This window comes from Cinclus cinclus, chromosome 7 (genome assembly GCF_963662255.1).
Source record: "Cinclus cinclus chromosome 7, bCinCin1.1, whole genome shotgun sequence".
Classification (NCBI taxonomy): Eukaryota; Metazoa; Chordata; class Aves; order Passeriformes; family Cinclidae; genus Cinclus; species Cinclus cinclus.
This window is the reverse complement of record NC_085052.1, coordinates 26,943,460-26,962,286: the sequence shown is the minus strand read 5'-3', so window position 1 is coordinate 26,962,286 and position 18,827 is coordinate 26,943,460. Positions and strand designations below refer to the sequence as shown.

Sequence of the window (18,827 nt, the reverse complement as noted above, 5' to 3'; positions counted from 1 at the left end):
TTTTTTCAGAACCAGCACATCTTGGACACTGACCACCAAAGAAGAAGGTTGTCATTAGGTTGTCCTGAGCCCGCTTCACAGGGTTTGCTCTGACTTTTATATACAAAGACAGCGTACCTTGTCTCTGCCTCTGTTTCCCTACTGCAGTCGATCCAGTACAGAAGAATTAAACCGTTCGCCTCGTGTCCGTGTGTGGACTTTTCTGTTTTTACCGAGCTCCACAGAGGCAAAGCAGATGCACAAACAGGTCAGACAGCTCACAGCTCCCCTCAGGGCTCCCGCCTGGGCACGAGTGACCCGGGCTGGGGCGGACGGAGCCGTGAGGGGACCCGTGAAGCCGAGATGGATCGGCCGCTACCGTGAGGAGCCGTGTAGGGGCGGAGGAACTTGTGAGGGGGCGGCCGGAGCCGGGCTGGGGCGGTCCCTGGGGCGGCTGAAGCCGTGAAGATGCGGCCCCGCTCCGCCTCTTCCTGCGGCAGCCGCGCAGTTGCAGCTATGGCGCCTCGCTGGGAAGCGGGTCTGCTGCTGCTGCTCCTCGTCCTGCCGCCGGCCAGCGCGGGGCTGAGCGGCTACTTCGGCACCAAGTCCCGCTACGAGGAGGTGAACCCGCACCTGGTGAGCGACCCGCTGTCGCTGGGTCCCGGGGCGGGCGGGTCGTTGCCCGCCTCCTGCACTCCGCTGCAGCTCCGCGCCGTGCTCCGGCACGGCACCCGCTACCCCACGGCCGGGCAGGTCCGCCGGCTGGGCGAGCTGCACTCCCGGCTGCTCCGCCGGGCCGCGGGAGCCGCCGCCTGCCCCGCCGCCGCGGCTCTGTCCGACTGGCCCATGTGGTACGAGGAGAGCCTGGACGGGCGGCTGGCGCCGCAGGGCCGGCGCGACATGGAGCAGCTGGCCCGGCGCATGGCCGCCCGCTTCCCCGCGCTCTTCGCCGCCCGCCGCCGCCTGGCGCTGGCCAGCAGCTCCAAGCACCGCTGCCTGCAGAGCGGGGCGGCGTTCCGCCGCGGGCTCGGGCCCACCCTCGACTTCGGCGGCGACGGTGAGTGCGCGACACCCACCCCCTTCCCTGGGGGAGCCCTTGGCTTTTCCTGAAGGGCTGGGGATTCCCAGTTTTCCCAAGGGGATGGGGGATTCCTGTGTCCTCCCTGAGGGCGCGCCAGGCGCTCCCTGGGGCCCTGCTCCCTGAGGGGGTGAGGGAGACCCATGCCCTGACTGAATGGCTGCCGTGTCCTCCCTGAGAGACTGGGACAGCCCCTGGCCTTCCCTGAGGGATTCCCTGCCCTCCCAGAGCGGATGGGGGTGCCTCACACCCTCTCCTCACACCCTGTTGTTTCCCTGAGAACTGGGGGAGCCTCGATCCAACCCTGAGGGGGCTGGGGGGACTCCTGATGTCTTCCTGAGAGGCTGGAAGAATCCCTCCCTGAGCGAGCCCCTGATGCTCCCAGAGGGATTGGAGATGTCCCCTGCCCTCCCTTGTCACAAGACCAGTCCCACATCCCTCATGCCCGGGTTGAGGGGGACCCTGTGTCCCCTCCTGGGGACACGGCTGTGGCGTGTGAATTGTTCCTTGGAGGGTGTTGTGGTGGCTGTGTGCTGGTATCCTTGGGGATGGTGGTGCTCCCCTGATTCTCACATTTGCTTTCAGAGGTGGAGGTTAATGACTCCTTGATGCGGTTCTTTGATCACTGTGCCAAGTTCGTAGCCCTGGTGGAGGAGAATGATGCAGCCATGTGCCAGGTGAACGCCTTCAAAGAGGGGCCTGAGATGAAGAAGGTCCTGGAGAAGGTGGCCAGTGCCTTGTGTTTACCAATGGAGGAGCTAAATGCTGGTAAGGAATTGTTTTTACAGCTGGCTTTGGCTCCAAGGCTGGCCAGGAATGACTTCCAAGACATGTAGTTATGCAGAGTAGGTAACTTAAAGTGGCTGTGACTTGGAGATGCGTTCTCTAATTATTAAAATGTGTGAGGCTGTAAGTCTGTGAATGATTGTTGGATAGCTGTCAGAAGAAAAAGGTGTTTGAAAACATCTTTCCTGTAGATGAAATCAGCTTTACCTGGTTTTGGAACAACTTTGGTGTTTTTCTTTTGATTTTGCTTTCTGGAGTAGGTGTAGCTTTTGTGAAACCCGTTGCAATTCAAGCACATAAATGATGTGAGGAAAAGCAGCCCTGTGTGTTTGTGTGGTAACTCACCTGTTCAGAACAGAAGTGCTGGGTTTCCCTGTGCAGTCAAGTGGTGGGAAAAGCCTCCCCAAAAAAGTGTTGCTGTTGGGATGTGCTGGTAACAAAGTTCAGCCTGGTGTTGCTTGTACTCAGCTGCTGACGTGGAAGGAAAGTTGTCCAAGACCTCACACCTTCCCTGTGTTGGCTCTTCTGAGCTTTTTGGTTGCACCAGCAGCTGGCACCTATTACATGTTAGCAGATAGGCAGCATTTAATGTGCAATGCTGTTGTTTTCCCCTTGTAATGATGCAATGTGATGAGCTTGCAGTCCAAAATTTATATTTTGCACAACAATTCTGTTGAACTGTGTGTTTTTGGTGTTTGGTCTTTGGCTTGCCAAATATATATTGGATTTCATTGTTTGCATTGCCGAATAGTAATTGCAATTATTTTTAGAGGTAAACTGAGGAGAGGCAGTTGCTACTTGTGTAGCAGTGGTTTATCTTGTGCTTGTTTGTTGGATTTATTGCAGATCTTGTTCAAGTGGCATTTCTCACCTGCTCGTATGAGCTGGCCATAAAAAATGTGACTTCCCCGTGGTGTTCGCTCTTCAGTGAAGAAGATGCCAAGGTATGTGGGGCTTGGAGTAACCTGCTCTAGTGGGAAGTGTCCCTGCCTGTGGCAGGGGGTTTGGAATGAGACAGTCCTAAATGACCCTCCATCCCAAACCATTTTGTAATGTGTGTTTTGCACATGATAGAATTGCATGATAAAACTCACTCCAGGGTATGTCAGGTGAGGTCTTCCAGGACATCCAAGGCTCTCTGTTTGGTTTTGGGGGCTATCAGCTCTCTTAACCAACTAAATGCCTGTTGACAAAACCCAGGAGAACCCAGATAAAAGAGTCAAATGTTTGTTCCTCTACTTTCAAAACTGTTTGATGTAACTTTTGATGTTCAGTAATGCTCCCCCGAGGCTTTTAAGGAAATTTACACCCCTGGAAAAAGGGGAGATCTTTGCATAGGTAGATGTTTGGCTAAAGGCTGAGCAGTTAGGAATAAGTGATCTGTCTGAGAGGACCAGGGTCACCATGGGCTTCTGCTGAGACCTGCCTTGTTCAGTCTGGTTATGAATAATTCAGCAGGGAGGTGGGAAATTACTTTGATGCCAGGAGTTGTCAGGAAAGGAACAGAGAACGAGGAGAGCACCTTGTGCTCTTGCATAATTCCAAGGCACAGTTCTGTCTACTTGAGATGTGTGCACATCTCTGGAAAACAGACAAGTGGGGCTAAAGGTGTGGGATGGATTCTGTGGGAAGAATAAAGAGCCAAAGGCAAAATCAGAAGGGTTAGAAAAAGCAGTGGGTAGTGGTTGTCTCATGATGTGCAGCACCTCACCCGACTGTGATTGCTGTTAAATGCTGGATTTGGTCACTCTTTGGTCTTATCTGTTGTCTGGTTTTATGCTGAAGTGGTTTCAACTGGAGCCTTGATGTTTGGGGTTGTTTTTGTGTCATTGCTCCAGGCTGGGAGCATTTTGTTTTCCCTTGGTGCAGTAATGAAAACCTGTGAGCTCTAACTTTAGGTGCTGGAGTACCTGAACGACCTGAAGCAATACTGGAAGAGAGGATATGGCTATGACATCAACAGTCGCTCCAGCTGTGTTTTATTCCAGGATATCTTCCAGCACTTGGACAAAGCTGTGGAAGAGAGCAAAAGGTAAATCAAGAGGCTTCAGTGCTTTGGGTGTGAGTTTTCTGTGGTCAGTTTTGAGCTGGGTTTCACGTGAAAGCAAGTTCAGTACTTTACTTCCAATTGTGGCAACATTAGGAGACTGGAGCTAGGAGAATTTTTAACAGCAAGAATACAGTTTTTACTGGAGCAGTATTTTAGTTATTATTGATAATTGAAATACTTAATAAGTATTATTGTTAAGTAATAAAATAACTATTTCAAGTATGAAGTGTATCTTTTTTTGTTTTCATTGATGCTTTTGTGCTCAGCTCAAGTATTTCCATCTTTTAACTTGCTGATCCACACAGGCCTTCAGGGGACAGCCAAATGCTGTCTGATAGTGGTGTTCTCTTCCTGCAGTTTGAGAGGACACATTGAGGTAAAATAATGAGCTTTTTTGTGAAAAATGTCCTAGTTAAAAATAATTTGTTGCTTAAATGTTAATTTACAGCCTGTGTGCATGTTCTTATGTAAACTGAACAATTACAAATTCGTGGTTAATAGTCACATTAATTAATACTTTAGCATGAGTATGGAAATTTTATAGAAGTACAAGACATCAGGGATATGTAGGGCCAAAAGGTTGTGAAATGGTAGGAAAGTGATCAATTTTGTTCCCTTTTAGTGTCATTTCCCCTTTGAGCAGTGAGAGCTTTTCAACATTGCATTGCACATACTAGCTGTGTGTCTCGGCTGTGTATAAAACACCCCTGTAAGTTTAGTAACAACAATTTAAAAAACCCCAAAAACTGTAGTTGTAAGAAAGAGGTAGGGATGGAGTTTTCTGATTTATTTGGAGCTGGATGAGCAGTTGCTAAATTGGGAGTTGGGAAGAGCAGGTGTATGAGGCAGAGCTCCCAAGCACGGTTCTGGAGACTTTGTGTCCTTTCAGCATTGGCTATGGAAGTTCGGTTGCCACACCTGGGGCTCTTGTGTTATTTTGCCATCACAGAGGGAAGCAAGCAGGAAGTATAGAGGATCGGGACCCTAAATCTTGCAAAATTCCGAGCTGGGTGAGCAGTCTTCAGGATGAGCCTCATCCTAAGCCAGAACCAGGAAGCCGAGGTAGCCAGGAGCTAACAGGAATGCGTTACTCCCTTCCACACAGAAGGTGGCAGTCGTAAAGCACTGGAGAGCTGGGAAGGACCTGGGCTGGGTAACCCTGGAGAGGATGTGATGTGAGAATCTACCAGGGCCAGCTTGTCTCCCTTGGAATTTTAGGGAGCAGAGATGCAGCTAATCCTATTTCATCTACAGAGAGAGATTTCTCTCTTTTTCCTCTATGGAGAGAGGTACCTTGTGGCAGTGTGAGAATAGAATGAAAGCTAGAAGATACACAAATAAAAGGATATGCCAGTCTTTTCTTTCTTTTTATGCTTATGGTCACCTTCAAGGCAACAGGTTAAATATTTTTTGCAGCATTTTCAGGAAGTGAACTTTTGTGGTGATGAAATGTCTTTCGGTTGGACATTGTTTCAATTTAAGTGTTTAACATTGATTTATAACTGGTTAGTCAGTCTAAAAATTTAAGAACAATAAATTATTCTAAAAATTTAAGAGAAAGAAATTTACTTCTAGAGCATTACCTTTATCCCAAAATCTCTGTTCTTTTTTGAAAGCTTAGATTGGGCTGTTCAGAAGGAAAAAGAGAAACATTTCTGTTCTGGGAAGAAGCTGAGGGATCTGGATTATCTGTTCTGCTCCAGACTTGTCAGCGGAGAGCAGTGTTGGCAAAGCTATATTTTTGTAGCATGCTCTATGCATTTATGTTCAACAGCTTTGTACTGTTTCATTCCCAGTTACAGTGAAATTAAAAAGAGGGAACCTGTTTCTTCCATGAAGTGATTGTTGCCCTTGCAATCTGCTGCCCAAACATAGTGGTCTTATCAAAACTTGCTTTTATTTCCTTGGTAGAAAACCCTTTCTGTTGATTAGTCTGTCCTTGAGAATATAATGAAGGTGGTAATAAATATCTGTTGCTAATTAGTCCCTCTTTCAGTTTGCAGTGCAAAAGTTTCAGATGTTTTCAGGCTCTTCCACCATGTGAATTCCAGTATAACTCTGGGGTTTAAGCTAGCAATAATCTCTTGTGTGCAGGGCTTGCTGTACAGCAAGATACTGTTAAAAGCTGTGAAAGGGATAGGTTGGGAGCCAGGACTCTCTTCCATACAGATTTTCTTAGTTAGTAAAATACAATGAAATGTATCACAAGAGCTGTATATAAAATAAACCATTTCTGCTTAGGAAATAGACTTTGGTTAAAACTTTATCTTGTTCTATATCAAACCCATATGATTTGCGGTACTGAAATGGCATAGTTGGGCAGTTGTCTTATGTCTTCACAGTTAGAAGGTCTTACTGTATTTTCCCAAGTCTGCCTGTTAGGGATAAAAATAGCCAGAGAAGGTGAAGAATTACTTTTCACTGCTGGTTTTCTCAGTAGTTCAATGTACAGTGTTTTGCCCACATGAACTCTGTGTGTTGATGAGAAATTCAGGTGTTTTGGTACTTAATGCAATATGAAGCTACTCATCTGATTTTCAAAATCTTTGCAGCTGCACACTTAGGCAGAGGTGGATTTTCAGATCCATTGTGGCACACTTTAAAAGCATATCAGCTATTCAATAAAGCTGTTTTAGACTTTTTAGACTTTTTTTTTCCCCCTTCTAGCTTCAGGTATTTAACCTTAATATTTGCTGCTGGTGAAACAATATGAAATGCCTGTGATTGCTTGTACTGTCCAAGTGGGTTACCATAAGGCTCTGGAAACTGGGAGAATGCTTTGTGCAGCTATCTCAGTATTTGGAGTGTGTATTTGGTAACACCAACCTAGCTGCACATAGGCATGGTAAAATATTTGGTGGTGATTCCTCTGAGAGAGTAAAAAAAGAAAATACTTATTTGAATATGATTCAAGATCAATTGAAGGTGATCTTTGTGAGAGATACCACAAAGCTGTAAGGTAAAGAGGCTAATTTGGCAATTTTCTGGTAGCTTTTATTGTTGCATGTAATTTGCCTTCCTCTCTGCAGGTCAATTCCCAACACAATTGGTAGCCTTTCAGGAGTCATTTACTGCTGTGCCTTAATTGTTCCTTCCAAACATATGACTCAGTACAAAGGAATATAATGGATGATCTAAAACCACTTCACAGTTCAAAACTCTAGACAGGGAACTGAGCAAACAGCTTCTACATATGCAGTAGCAATAAAATTATTAGATTGAAAATCCTCTTTTGCTCAGGTTCAAAAAATTCAGTCAGGTTTTTTATTAAAGCCCCCTCACTGCTGCTGGGATGACTTTCATTAATAAACAGTCCATGTCTCAGTCAGCAGCTCTGTGGATGGTTGTATGTAGTGTATGGTTGGCTTTGATTGCTCCATCTTTCAAAGGTGGCACTTCTGACATGACTAAAGGGAGCTTTTGGGGAAGCCAGAGGTGTGAAATCTGCCACGGATCCTTAGCAGCATCCCTGTTGCTGCATTTCTAAAGTGTTTGCTGGCTTCTCTCAGAGCTGGGTAGCCCAGGTGTCTCCCCTGGGAATGTGGCTGTTCATCTGTCTGCCCAGAGGTAGAGATTTAAAGTTTCTTGAGCCTTTGACTCCCCAGTGTGTCCTCAGTCTCACATTAATTAGCTAATACATGCTTGCTCAGGATTGACCTGAAAAAGTAAAAGTGTCTGAGCAACTTTGCTAGAGTTTTATGTGAGAATGAAAAACCCAAACAGTGCCTGGGCAAGTTAACAGACAGATGAACTGGTCTGACCAGTGTGCACCTTGGGCAGAAAGGGTTTGACAAGTGCCACCAGCCTCTTGGTTTGGTTTTGCTTCATGGTGGATTGACTTTGAGCGTCGTTGTGGTGCTGCTGCAGCAATGCATTTCACCTCTGAGGTTTGAAAGAATGGGAGAGGTGGTATCAGCCAGGAAAGAACCTTTGAAAGTGCAGCAGCTCTGCAGTGAAACACAAGGAGGCTTAGGCTAATTAGCTTCAAGTGATTAAGTGTTGCAGGACTAGATAAGAGCCTTTTAATCAGGGTTTGTAATGAGTTTTGCTTTTGTCATGAGTGAGCTTATTCCTTGTTGCAACAGCAGAAAAAATTTGTCTTGTTAGTATTAGTGGTGGCTTTTTGTTGAGTTGGTGCTGATTCTGGGAATGATTGGCTGTCTTCTATTTATGGTGGAAGTTTTGTCATATGAGGACTTGATACTATTTGACATATTTTTTAATTTTTTTTTTTTTTTTTTTTTTTTTAATTCTTCCCACTGGTGAAAGCCCTCTGAGCTTTAACATTATTAAATATTTCTGCTGCCCTCTGAGTGCCACCACTGCATTCCCTGGTCTCTGCTGCTTCCTGCTGTGTTTAGTGGGTGTTTTTTTGTTTGTTTGGTTGGTTGGTTGGTTTTTTTTGTTTTTTTTTTTTTTTTTTGTGGGAAAAAATCACAGGAGCAAGTGAGAAGGGTGAAGAATTCATCCCATAGTTGAAAGCAGGTTTTAGAGTCCTTTGACCTGGGTTTTTTATTAGCAAGAAAAGGGACAGAATGTAATCTAAGCTTGCTTGTTAAATAGGTATTAGAACTTACCTTCTGTGCAGTTGTTGGAGGGTTTTTTACATGAGGTTTGAAGGTTGGCCAGATGAGCTTTGCTGCAGGAAATGTTTCATCTTATCCCACTATTTCCTGGGGTTTGAGTTATTTCTAACTGAAAGTCCAGTTAGTGCTTAGGAAATAAACAGTGGTTAAAAGGAAGTTCACTTTTTCCTTGTGGAAAATGAGCTGTCAGTAATCCTGGGAAGAGTAAGCATGATGTGCTCTTGAGGATAGGTGAGCTGATGCAGAAGATTCAGTTAAACCCAAATCTGCTGAGATCCAGGAGAACTAGAATTTGCCTGGATGATAAATCCCAAGTCTGTGCTTCTCCATGATGCCTTTTTTTTGCCCCCATGGTGAGCCTTAGCTTTTGGGGTTGTGCTGCTGAATTGTTCAGCACTTTCTTCATTTTTCATCTGTGGTCAGATTTACTTAAAAGGTAAAAAAAAAAAAAGCCCCTGTGAAACCCCAGTGTGGGCAGTTCAGGAACTGGCACATCTCTTCAATGAAACCTGCTTGTGCTCTGCCTACTAAGAGCCCCTTCTGCTCATTTGGAAGTGCCCCATGAAATGAATATGAAACCAATCACTTTCAGACAAGCTCCTAATATCTTATGGCAGAGTTTTATTCACAGTCCCTTCATCTCCCTTCGAAGGTGGGAATGAGATTTCCTCAGTGGGCTTTCTCAAGCCACGTACTAGTAAATACAAGGGAGGGAAAAGTGGATGGAAATGCCATTGGTAATTGCTAGAGTACGATGTCAAGAATTTTGATGCTTCCAACAAGATGCTGAGTCACTGATAGATTGTGAGGCAAACTGAGCATGGAAACATCTGGCCTGCCATTTAGTATTTTATTAGCCTGTGCTACTGTTTATCAGTGTTCTGTTGCTTGTTCTGCCTTTATCAGAAATGCAGGGGCAGCTGTAACCTTTGCCTGTGTGTATTCATTCTCTGAAGAGGTAATCTGTCGTCATTTTCCCCACAATTAAAAATATTGCTGTTTAACCTTGATGGCTATTTGGATTGTCATCGCTGAGTGATAGGAAGCCACATCTGAGCTGGAGTCCTGACCCTGGAGACTGAGCAGGGGGTGCTGGAGCAGTGTGGGAAATCACCAGTACTAGTGGCAAACCAAGCATGCTGTGCTGAAGAGGCTATAGAGAACTTAGGGTTGTCTCATATCAGGAAACAATTTTAATCCTCATTTAACTAATCTAATGGATAGCTCTAAGTGGGAGAGGTTCTTTTTACCTCCCAAGAGTGTTTGGCCTGTTGGCATGAGGATTTCATGAGATTAAAGCAGGTGAAGGGAAAACTCAAGCCACACTGAGAGTGAGCACCTTGGTTATCCTTGTTTTCCTACTTCTTCCCTTGTTCTTAAAACTTGTCTGTGCTATAATTTGTTTCCTGCTTTGCAAACATATGTCTTGGTGATAAAAATATTTCTTTTTTGCTCTATTTTTTCATGATTTACATCCATTTCAACATTCCTGCTTTGTGTCAACTGGCAAGTAAAGCCAAACTGCTTAAAGCCAGCATTGATAGCCAGAATGTTAAATTTTTGTCTTAGCATTTCTGAAGCCTTTTTTGAATGGAGAGATGTGTAATCCATTCCCTGTGGAGTCAGTAATGCCTATGTAAGGTTGTTTTAGAGATTCTAGCAGTGTACTTGCATTCCCACCTTCCCTCTTAGTCAACAAAACAAAGACCACCATGCAGCTGGGTTGACGTGAAAATACAAAAAATTAAATAAAGGAAAAATTTGAAAAGAAGCTCCAGGGGAGAATCAGAATTCCACACCAGTCTTGTAAAAATAATGCTCCAGACCAGTACTGCTGAGCACTTTGATGCATCTGATACACCTGAGAAGTATTAGGATAGCTCTTTGAAAGGAAAACATTCCTCTTGGGGCTCTTGGGAGGGATCAGCAAGTATAGTTAGCAGAAGTCATCTGGTAGTCACAGTCATGATTTCCAAACATATTTCTGTTCAGGTTTCCTTATCTAAAGAAATCAAGCAGATGGGGTTAAGGGGAAAGGTTTTTTCCATTACACAGGAAAAAAAATTGATTAAAATTACAAGAAATAAAGGGTGGGGACAGCTGATTGATTTTTTTTTCCTAGCAGAGATAGAGCTGGAAAGGTCTGACCTGCTTGGAATGTTGTAAATGACCTAGGAAAAAGAGGTGACAAGTTCAGTGGCATTGCAAATGTGGCAGTTTCGTTCAAGATAAATAAAATGAAGTGTTTCTACTAGGAAGATTGTGAAAGGACCCGGTGAGACTGACTGGGCTGGAAAACTGCAGAGCTGTCAAGTAATCCACATGGGGAAAATTGGTCTTCTTATCACCTGTTGGATAGAATCTGGGAGAACCTATTGCTTAGGGGCTGAGTTATGAGATTGTTGTAGCCGAGTTATCTCAGACTTCAGGCAAATGGGGCTTGGACCAGCCTTGTCTATGGAATAGGGACAGGGAGTTGGAATGAGATGTTCTTTAAGGTCCCTTCCAATTCAAGCCATTCCATGATTCCATGTTGGATATCAGGATTTAAACAGAGCTCATGGGTGCAGCATCGATTTCTGTGTGGTTTATGGTTCTTGAGTATTGTGCATTCTGATATTCTGATCTAAAGGGATATAGCTCATGTGGAAAACTGTGGTAGGACTAAGGTAGCATTTCTCAACTTTGAAAGAACACTATTGCAAAGCTGTGAGTAGAACAGATTAAGTGGGACATAGCATTTACAAATAGAAAAAAAATAAGAGCAGTGTATGAAGCTGTGCAAATCCTTGCCACAGGATATTGTGTGTGCTAGAAATGCATGTGGACTGAAGGAGAGATTTGACAAAGGAGTGATTCATTACCTAGAAGCTGCCTCTGGCCCTGGAGATTTCGGAGCTGAAAATTGAAAAATTGCAGGATCAAAGGAATGATCTTCTGTTCCCTTCCATAGACATCTGTGTCTTGCTGCTGTGACAGGAGGGATGTGAATGTGTCCTAAAACCTTAGAAAACACTTCCCTGCAGGTGTGCATGGACAGGAAGGATACATGTGAACTGGTCAAATGGATAAGAGAGGGAAGGGAAGAGAAAGGGATTCAAGGATCTAAAAACTTTACAACTTTCAAATGAGTGAAGGGGTCAGTAATAGCAAGGGGAGAACATGGGCAGGATCACTGATCTTGGAGGAGCTGGAAGAGTGTGGTGAATGTGAAGATATTGGTGCAACAAAGGTGGGAAAAAATACAATGTCCTCCACAGAGAACCTTTATGTGGTTTAAAGGCTGCTGCTTTTGAACAGAAAACAGAGGCAGGATTTGGATATATTTTTGAAGGGATGTTTTGTCTAAGGGCAGAGTCTGAGGAGTGGAAGTCAGAAAGGGCTCAGGGTCACCAGGAGCATTGTACAAGGTATGTGTCAGACTGCACAAACACCATGGCTGCACTGAGCTGGTAGGGCCCATCCTGGCCTAGCACTGAATTCCTGCTGAGCTGATCAAAGTTCCAATCCACAGGCAAGTCTCCCAGTTAACCATCTTGCCATTGCTTTGAGTTGGAGCAGAGGAAACACCACCTTTTCAGCCCAATCAAGATTTGTCTCCTGAAAGATAAACCTGTATTTACGTGTTCTAAATCATGTGTCTTGGGCCACTTGGAAATGGTCCCCAAAAGCCATCATCTATCTCAGGTGCAAGGGTCAGCTTTTCCTCTTGGCTGGTGCTTGCTGGCATAACAAGCCAGCTTTTATCTCCCCTTTGGCTGAGCAGTGTGTAATCTTTTGTTACATAAACTGTCCTTGGTCATGGTACGAGTCAGTGGCTTGATTTTCTGCCCTGTTCCTGAGGGAGCATCGTCTCCTGGACTGCTTGGTGTTGTTAGGAATTGGTAATAGCAGTATTACTGCTAGTCATTTGGACTGCTAAACTGGGGAGGGATGACTGTTGTCCTCCATCACTGGATCTCTGTCTTCACACTAGTTTGGTAAATGCTGCTGATGCTTTGAAGGAGACTCTCACATCCAGTGAAGTGCTTGACTGTATATGAGCCCCTTCCCCAGCTCCGTTCCCTTCCCTGGACACGCTCCAGCCCCTCCAGGGCTCTGTGGCCAGGAGAGCCCAGAGCTGGGCACGGCCCTCGAGGTCCCTCAGCAGGGCCAGCCCAGGGGATGAGCCCTGTCCTGGGTCAGTGGCCACCCCACGGCTGGCACAGCCCAGGGGCCGTTGGCCTCGTGCCCCCCTGGGCACCCCTGGGCTCCTGTCCAGCCGCTGGCACGGCACCCCCAGGGCCTTTCCCGACGGGCCCTTTCCAGCCCCTCTGCCCCGGCCTGGAGCTGCAGGGCTTGGGGTGACCCCAGGGCAGGACCTGGCACTCGGCCTTGCTGAACCTCACTGTGTTGGCCTTGGATAAATACTGGGATGAAGTTTAGGAAGCTACATTTAAAATGTCTGTAACAGACTGAAATTCCCAAACGGGGACTTTTTCTCAGGAGTAGCGCAGGTTCAAGGTGTCCTTCAGCCATGGTCACTGGCAGCTGTGCAGTGTGTGGGTGTTTTGTTTCAAAGCACAGGCTCTTCCTCATCCCTTCTGCTTCTTTTCTTTTGTAGCTCCAAACCCATTTCTTCACCTTTGATTGTCCAAGTTGGGCACGCAGAGACCCTCCAGCCCCTGCTTGCCCTGATGGGTTACTTCAAAGATGATGAGCCTCTCCTGGCCACCAACTACGCCCGGCATGCGCAGCGGAAATTCCGCAGTGGCCGCATCGTGCCTTACGCAGCCAACCTGGTGTTCGTGCTCTACCACTGCGACCATGTGAACGCCTCCCAGGAGGAGTACCAGGTGCAGCTGCTGCTCAATGAGAAGCTGCTGTCCTTCCATCACTCCAATGAGACCACCTCCACCTACACGGACCTCAAGGACTACTACAAGGACATCCTGGAAAACTGCCACTTCAAAGAGGAGTGCGAATTGCCCAAGGTCAACGTCACTGCTGTTGATGAACTGTGAGGGAATGAAACTGAGCGGGCCTTCTTCAAACTGATCTGGTCTGGGTTCAGCTCCACAGGTGTTGGGAGCAAGCACGTTGGATGATTTGCTGCTGCTGTGTTGACTTTCTAACCTTGTAGATTTGGGGGGGTTGTCTCAGCTCAGCTCACTGGTTCTCTATTGCATAAGCAGAACTGCATAAACAACTGCTGCCACGGGGAAGTTGTAGCAAAAGTGTGATGCAATACAAATACCTGTGTTTGTGTGCAAATAAGCTGATTTCATTGGTCACTGCTGTTATGAACGGGTCATAGATAGATTTAAGAGCTGGGGCAGCTTCTATTTTATTGGATCTGAAGGTGGTTGGACTGATTGTATTGCTTTGTGCTGCCTGTGTTTCTAGCTGCTGTTTTCCTGTGCCACGCGTGAAATATTTCAAGCTTTTTTTAAAAATCCGTTTCCCAAGCTTCTAGAAGGGAGAGGGTACATAGTTACTCTCCACAGCTGCACAACTTCTGCCTGGACAGCACCATTTCTATTTTGGTCATTTTAAAGCAGGAGGAGTTCCTGCATGCATCACCCGCTTGAAAAAGGGCAAGGAATTAAAAGTCTTAAGGTCCTTATTGACCCATCCTGCATAGCAAGATAATCTCCAGGGTAAGTAAATTATCTTTAAAAAGAAGTAGGAAAGAAAAGAAGTGAGGGAGTGGAATGTACTTTTGCTTTAATGTGCTCTGGAACATGCAGCAGTTGTTCTGTGAATACTCTGGAGTGTCCTTTCACTAACACCATTCATTTCTGGTGTTACTTGGGCCAGGGCATTCACATTAGGCTGTGCCATGGCTCTGAATCTCTTGGTCCTGGCCAGATGCTGACAGTTTTCCTACCAGCTCAGCTGGAAAGCAGCTCTGTCCCCAGCCTTCTGCTTCAAATGGAATTGTTGCTAACTTAACGTTTTTGAACCATATAACGATTGGGCTGAGACTTGACTTCCACTAACTTTAAGGCATGAAACAAGCTGCCACTTACATAGGCCTTACACATTTGATGTGCCACCTTGCTTTTGAAATGGAGCTGGTTTTATAGAGGTGAATGGCATAGAAGGACGTAATGATACTTTACTTTAATAAAGCAACTGCACTTTAAGTAGATTCCCTTATGCCTGAGAGCAGGGAAGTATTATAGAGCTCTGCAGTGTGACAGTAAAAGAAAAACTGAAGATAACTGATGAGAAATGTCTGAATTAAGTCAAATAAAGATGCCTTCATCACCTGCAAGGGAATGGCTGTTTGACCAAGTTGCCCCAAAGTAAATGAGGGTATGGATTTATGGTGCTGGTTGCTCTTGCAGTGTGCATTCTCACCATCTAATGAGCGTTCAGAGCTCACCCTGTAAAGTGGGGTTTATTTTGCTGTGTTTCTTGGGCAGGAGGTGAAGACTGGGAGTAAGTGATTGCCACAGCATAGCCTGCAGCAGTTGAGGGTATAGATGTCTGTAGTGCATCTGATAAATGCTTTCTGTAGGCTCACCTGCAGAACTGGGAACTTAACTGCTACAGAAACAGAAAAAAGAAAGCCAAACTCCAAGTTGAGAAGTTATACTTAGTGTATGTGGTTTTTAAATTTTTTTTGTCTTGAGGACTCAGCCATTTATCACTTTTTTCTTCTTGATAAGCCTTGTATAAAACCACTTCATGTTTACATATCAGTAGGTTAAGGAGCAAATGAACACCTGGCTTTTGCTTTTGCTCTCTTGAGTTAAGGACATTTCCCTACCTGTGGTTGAAGGGCCCTGTTTAATGCACCACTTGCTGCAGAGACCAGGAGATCACTGAAGATACTGATTCAAGTATTTCAGCACATGCCTGTGTTAAATCTGCAGCTCTTTTTGAAGCTGGGGAAATGGTTGGGGAGGAGTTCAGTGCTGCAACAACCAGAGGAATATAGGTCAGGATAATTGTCAGCCCCTGCATATGACTACTGCTCAATCACCTTTGCATGTCTCCTTTTTCACATGATCCTACCTTGAGACTAAGTCAACTGATGGAAGTGGTTGTGACAGATCCCAGATAGGAACTTCGTTGCAACATTTGAGTTGGGCTGGGAAGAAATGAGCCTTTGTTTAAAGGCAGTTAAGTTTGGAAAGAGCAGATAGGAGAGTGAGAAAATCCACCTTTGAACAAATATTTTTTTTTTCTGTGAGTCAGTGATGATTCATGAACAAAAGGCATGAAAGCCTGACTGTGGGAGATGAATGGAGGATTCTGTTGTCAGTTCAGCAAGACTGGTTGTAAGGCATCACATTTGTTAAAAGATACATCCTTCTTCCTTATGGAGGAATACATTGCATCTGACTGCTTTTTTTGATTGTGTGCCAGATGAGGTGCAGGAACCAAAAAACTTCCATTGTGGAATACCCTTTGTGCATTAGTAGGTTGATTGTATGTTTAAATTCTGTGCGTGATGCCTCAGAAGCTGTTTCCTGTTTTGCCTTGGAGCTTGGGTCCCTCATACCCCTAGTATAACAGATCTCTCTTCAGTGGCTGTCAACAGTTAAGTGGAGAGGAAAGTACTGTTGGCTCTGTGTTTTGAGGATGCTCTGACTCACTCCTCCGGCAAAATTAGAGGCTCAGTGTGGAAACTTTGCACCATTGTGGCACTACAGAAGTGTTGGGACATGTAAATACTCCAGGCACTTAATCTGGTTCTTAGCACTGGGAAGGTGACTTCACTCTGATCTTTTTGTCTAATAAACAAAGACATTTGTTTAGATACTTAAGAAAACTGAAATGGATCAAAATACTTCTCCAAAGTTGGGCCCTAGCTCAGTATGAAGTTTTGATCAGGCTGCCACATCTCCTAGCAGTGCACATTCCCACATCCTGCAAAAGTCCTGCAAGACAAATAATGCTTTCTCCTCCTTCCTGTGGCTCTGGAGGCCTCATTTCAGTCATTTGTCAAGGACTCTTTGCAACCTCTCTGAAACTGGAAGCTTTGACTGATGGAAATACCAACAGTGTTCTTGTAGGCTGGCCTTCAATATGTGTGATGTACATTTTAGTTTGTTATATGTTTAATCCTTCTGGCAAGTGAATTATTTTCTGTCTAGTAAGAGCTACTATTCTGGATAATGTGGAGCTGCCAAATGCAGGTTTGTAATGATCTGGTACTAACTGAATGAATTTGGAGAACTTGTGGATTTTTAGTGCTGTGAAATAAAACTGCACACTTTCTTTGTTTTCTGAGCGGTAATAATGGACATGATCTTTGGAATCATGGTTGTGTTTTCCTTCAAAATACAGTTGGGAGGTTGCTGTTACATGTATTGGTGTCTCTGATTATTTTAAGTCATCAGATTTCTCTGTGCTTAATAGAATAATGCCTTGATTAGGTTTTTACACTTGCATTTTGAGGGGACTAAATATTTATTGTTTCCAGGAACCCTGGTATAAAAAGCAGCAAAAATTTCCTGACAAGGTTTTTTGCAGATACAAAAAGGGTGTGGTGGCTGGGATGGTGTAATCTTTGATTAAAGGCTGTTTCTGCAATTTCTGTATCGGTCTGTAAGACAGCTGGAAATTGAAAACAGTAGAGGATGTTTTGTTTAAAATAGGGAAAAGCCCCCCAGGCTGTGCAGTCACAGGCAAAGGAGCAAAATACCTCTCAAATTAAGATACCACATAGAGCCTTTGGGGAAGGAACGTGATCACCACCATCCATCTCCCCCTCTTCCCTTTTTTTTTGTGTCTATAATACATTAAAGAGTTACTGTCTGACTTTAGAAAAGGAAGGTAGTAATATCAGGTGCTGCTGAGGCAGGAATAATGGCTTATCTTTAAAGTGTTAAATTCTTGCTTTCCTGGGCTTTAAATTACAGATTTTCTCCTAACCTGACTGGCCTGGAGTGAAAGTCAGGACTGAGGAGGTTCAGGCTAACAGCTTGTGCAGTTTATGGTGCTGGAGTCACTTGTTTATTTATTTTATTTAACAATTCCTTAGTGTTTAAAGGGACCATTGTTTTTCTGACATTCTGCTGAAAGGTTAGAGCACACCTGTGTTCTGTGTTAACAGAAGCAAATCCCTTGTCTTCTGGGAAGGGATTATTGTGGAAGGAATAGTATGGAGGGAATAAGGTGGATTTTGTATTATTTACTTAGAGGTCAGGAAAGCTCTGCAGCTTGTCCACATTAGTGACCTGTAGTTCTCAAATGCTTCCCTGGCTGTGATAACAGATCCTGAACCTCTTACAGAAACAGAAGGTTCCCAGGTGAGCCTGGGAACCACTACAGGAGGAGGATCCGGGTGGGATCAGGCTCAAGGTCCTTCAGCCTGGTGCCCTCTGGCTTTTGGTGGAACTTGGTGCCTTGAGCATAGGGACAGAGCAAACATTGCCCATCCACTCCTGATTGTGGCTTCAGAGGTTTTTTGAGCTAAGGACAGTGGATTTGTGTTTAGCCCTATATGATTCCTCTTAAGGAATTTCTGTTCTACAGAGGTGTCCTGGTGCTTTCCTAACCCAAAGGCAGGGTTCTGCCCCTGTGCTCAGGAGAAACCTCACCTGCAGAGGTGGCCCAGCACAGGAGGGACCTGGAGCTGCTGGACAGAGTCCAGAGGAGGCTCCAGGATGATCAGAGGGATGGAGCAGCTTTGCTGGGAGGAAAGGCTGGGAAAGCTGAGATTGTTCAGCCTGGAGAGGAGAAGCTTTGGGGTCACCTCATTGTGGCCTTCCAGGGCTGGAAGGAGCAGACAAGGAGGGAGATTTTGGGCCAGGGCCTGGAGTGCCAGGGCACAGGGAATGGCTTCCCACTGCCAGAGGGCAGGGATGGATGGGATATTGGGAAGGAATTGTTCCCTGGGAGGGTGGGCAGGCCCTGGCACAGGGTGCCCAGAGAAGCTGTGGCTGCCCCTGGGTCCCTGTCATACTCTAAGGCCAGGTTGGATGCTGGGGCTTGGAGCAGCCTGGGATAGTGGAAGGTGTCCCTGGCATGGCAGGAGATGACACTGGGTGGTATTTAAGGTCTCTTCCAACACAAACCTTTCTGTGATTCCATGATTTGCTTTGACAGTGGGATGTGGTGGATGCTGGAGCTCAGCTGGAGCTTTGGGAAGGTCCAGCTCCTCTCATTTGAGTCTCCTGCTAGACTGGAATTTCAGCCACGTTTCCAGGAGCTGTGATTTGAAAACAGTGAGAGCTTCCAACATTCTCAGTTAGCAGAGTTAGTTACCATATGCAAATGGTGAGGCTTGGCATGTGTTCTGGAGCTGTTCTTGTGATACAGATCTTGTTTCAGTGTTGTTTTCCTCTATGCCAGCAATTCATCCCCTTCCTTGGAGCACTTCTATTGGGAGAGGAGTTAAACACTGGAC

General features: G+C 45.4%; 1 protein-coding gene across 1 annotated transcript; it reads left to right on the top strand.

The window, feature by feature from the left end:
* Positions 1-495: 495 nt before the first annotated feature.
* Positions 496-16,763, top strand: MINPP1 (multiple inositol-polyphosphate phosphatase 1). The gene is made up of 5 exons (XM_062496222.1): positions 496-1,036; positions 1,643-1,825; positions 2,690-2,787; positions 3,742-3,875; positions 13,083-16,763. Exons 1-5 carry the CDS (start codon positions 496-498, stop codon positions 13,480-13,482), a joined length of 1,356 nt encoding a protein of 451 aa, XP_062352206.1. The 3' UTR covers positions 13,483-16,763.
* The last annotated feature ends 2,064 nt before the right edge of the window (positions 16,764-18,827 follow it).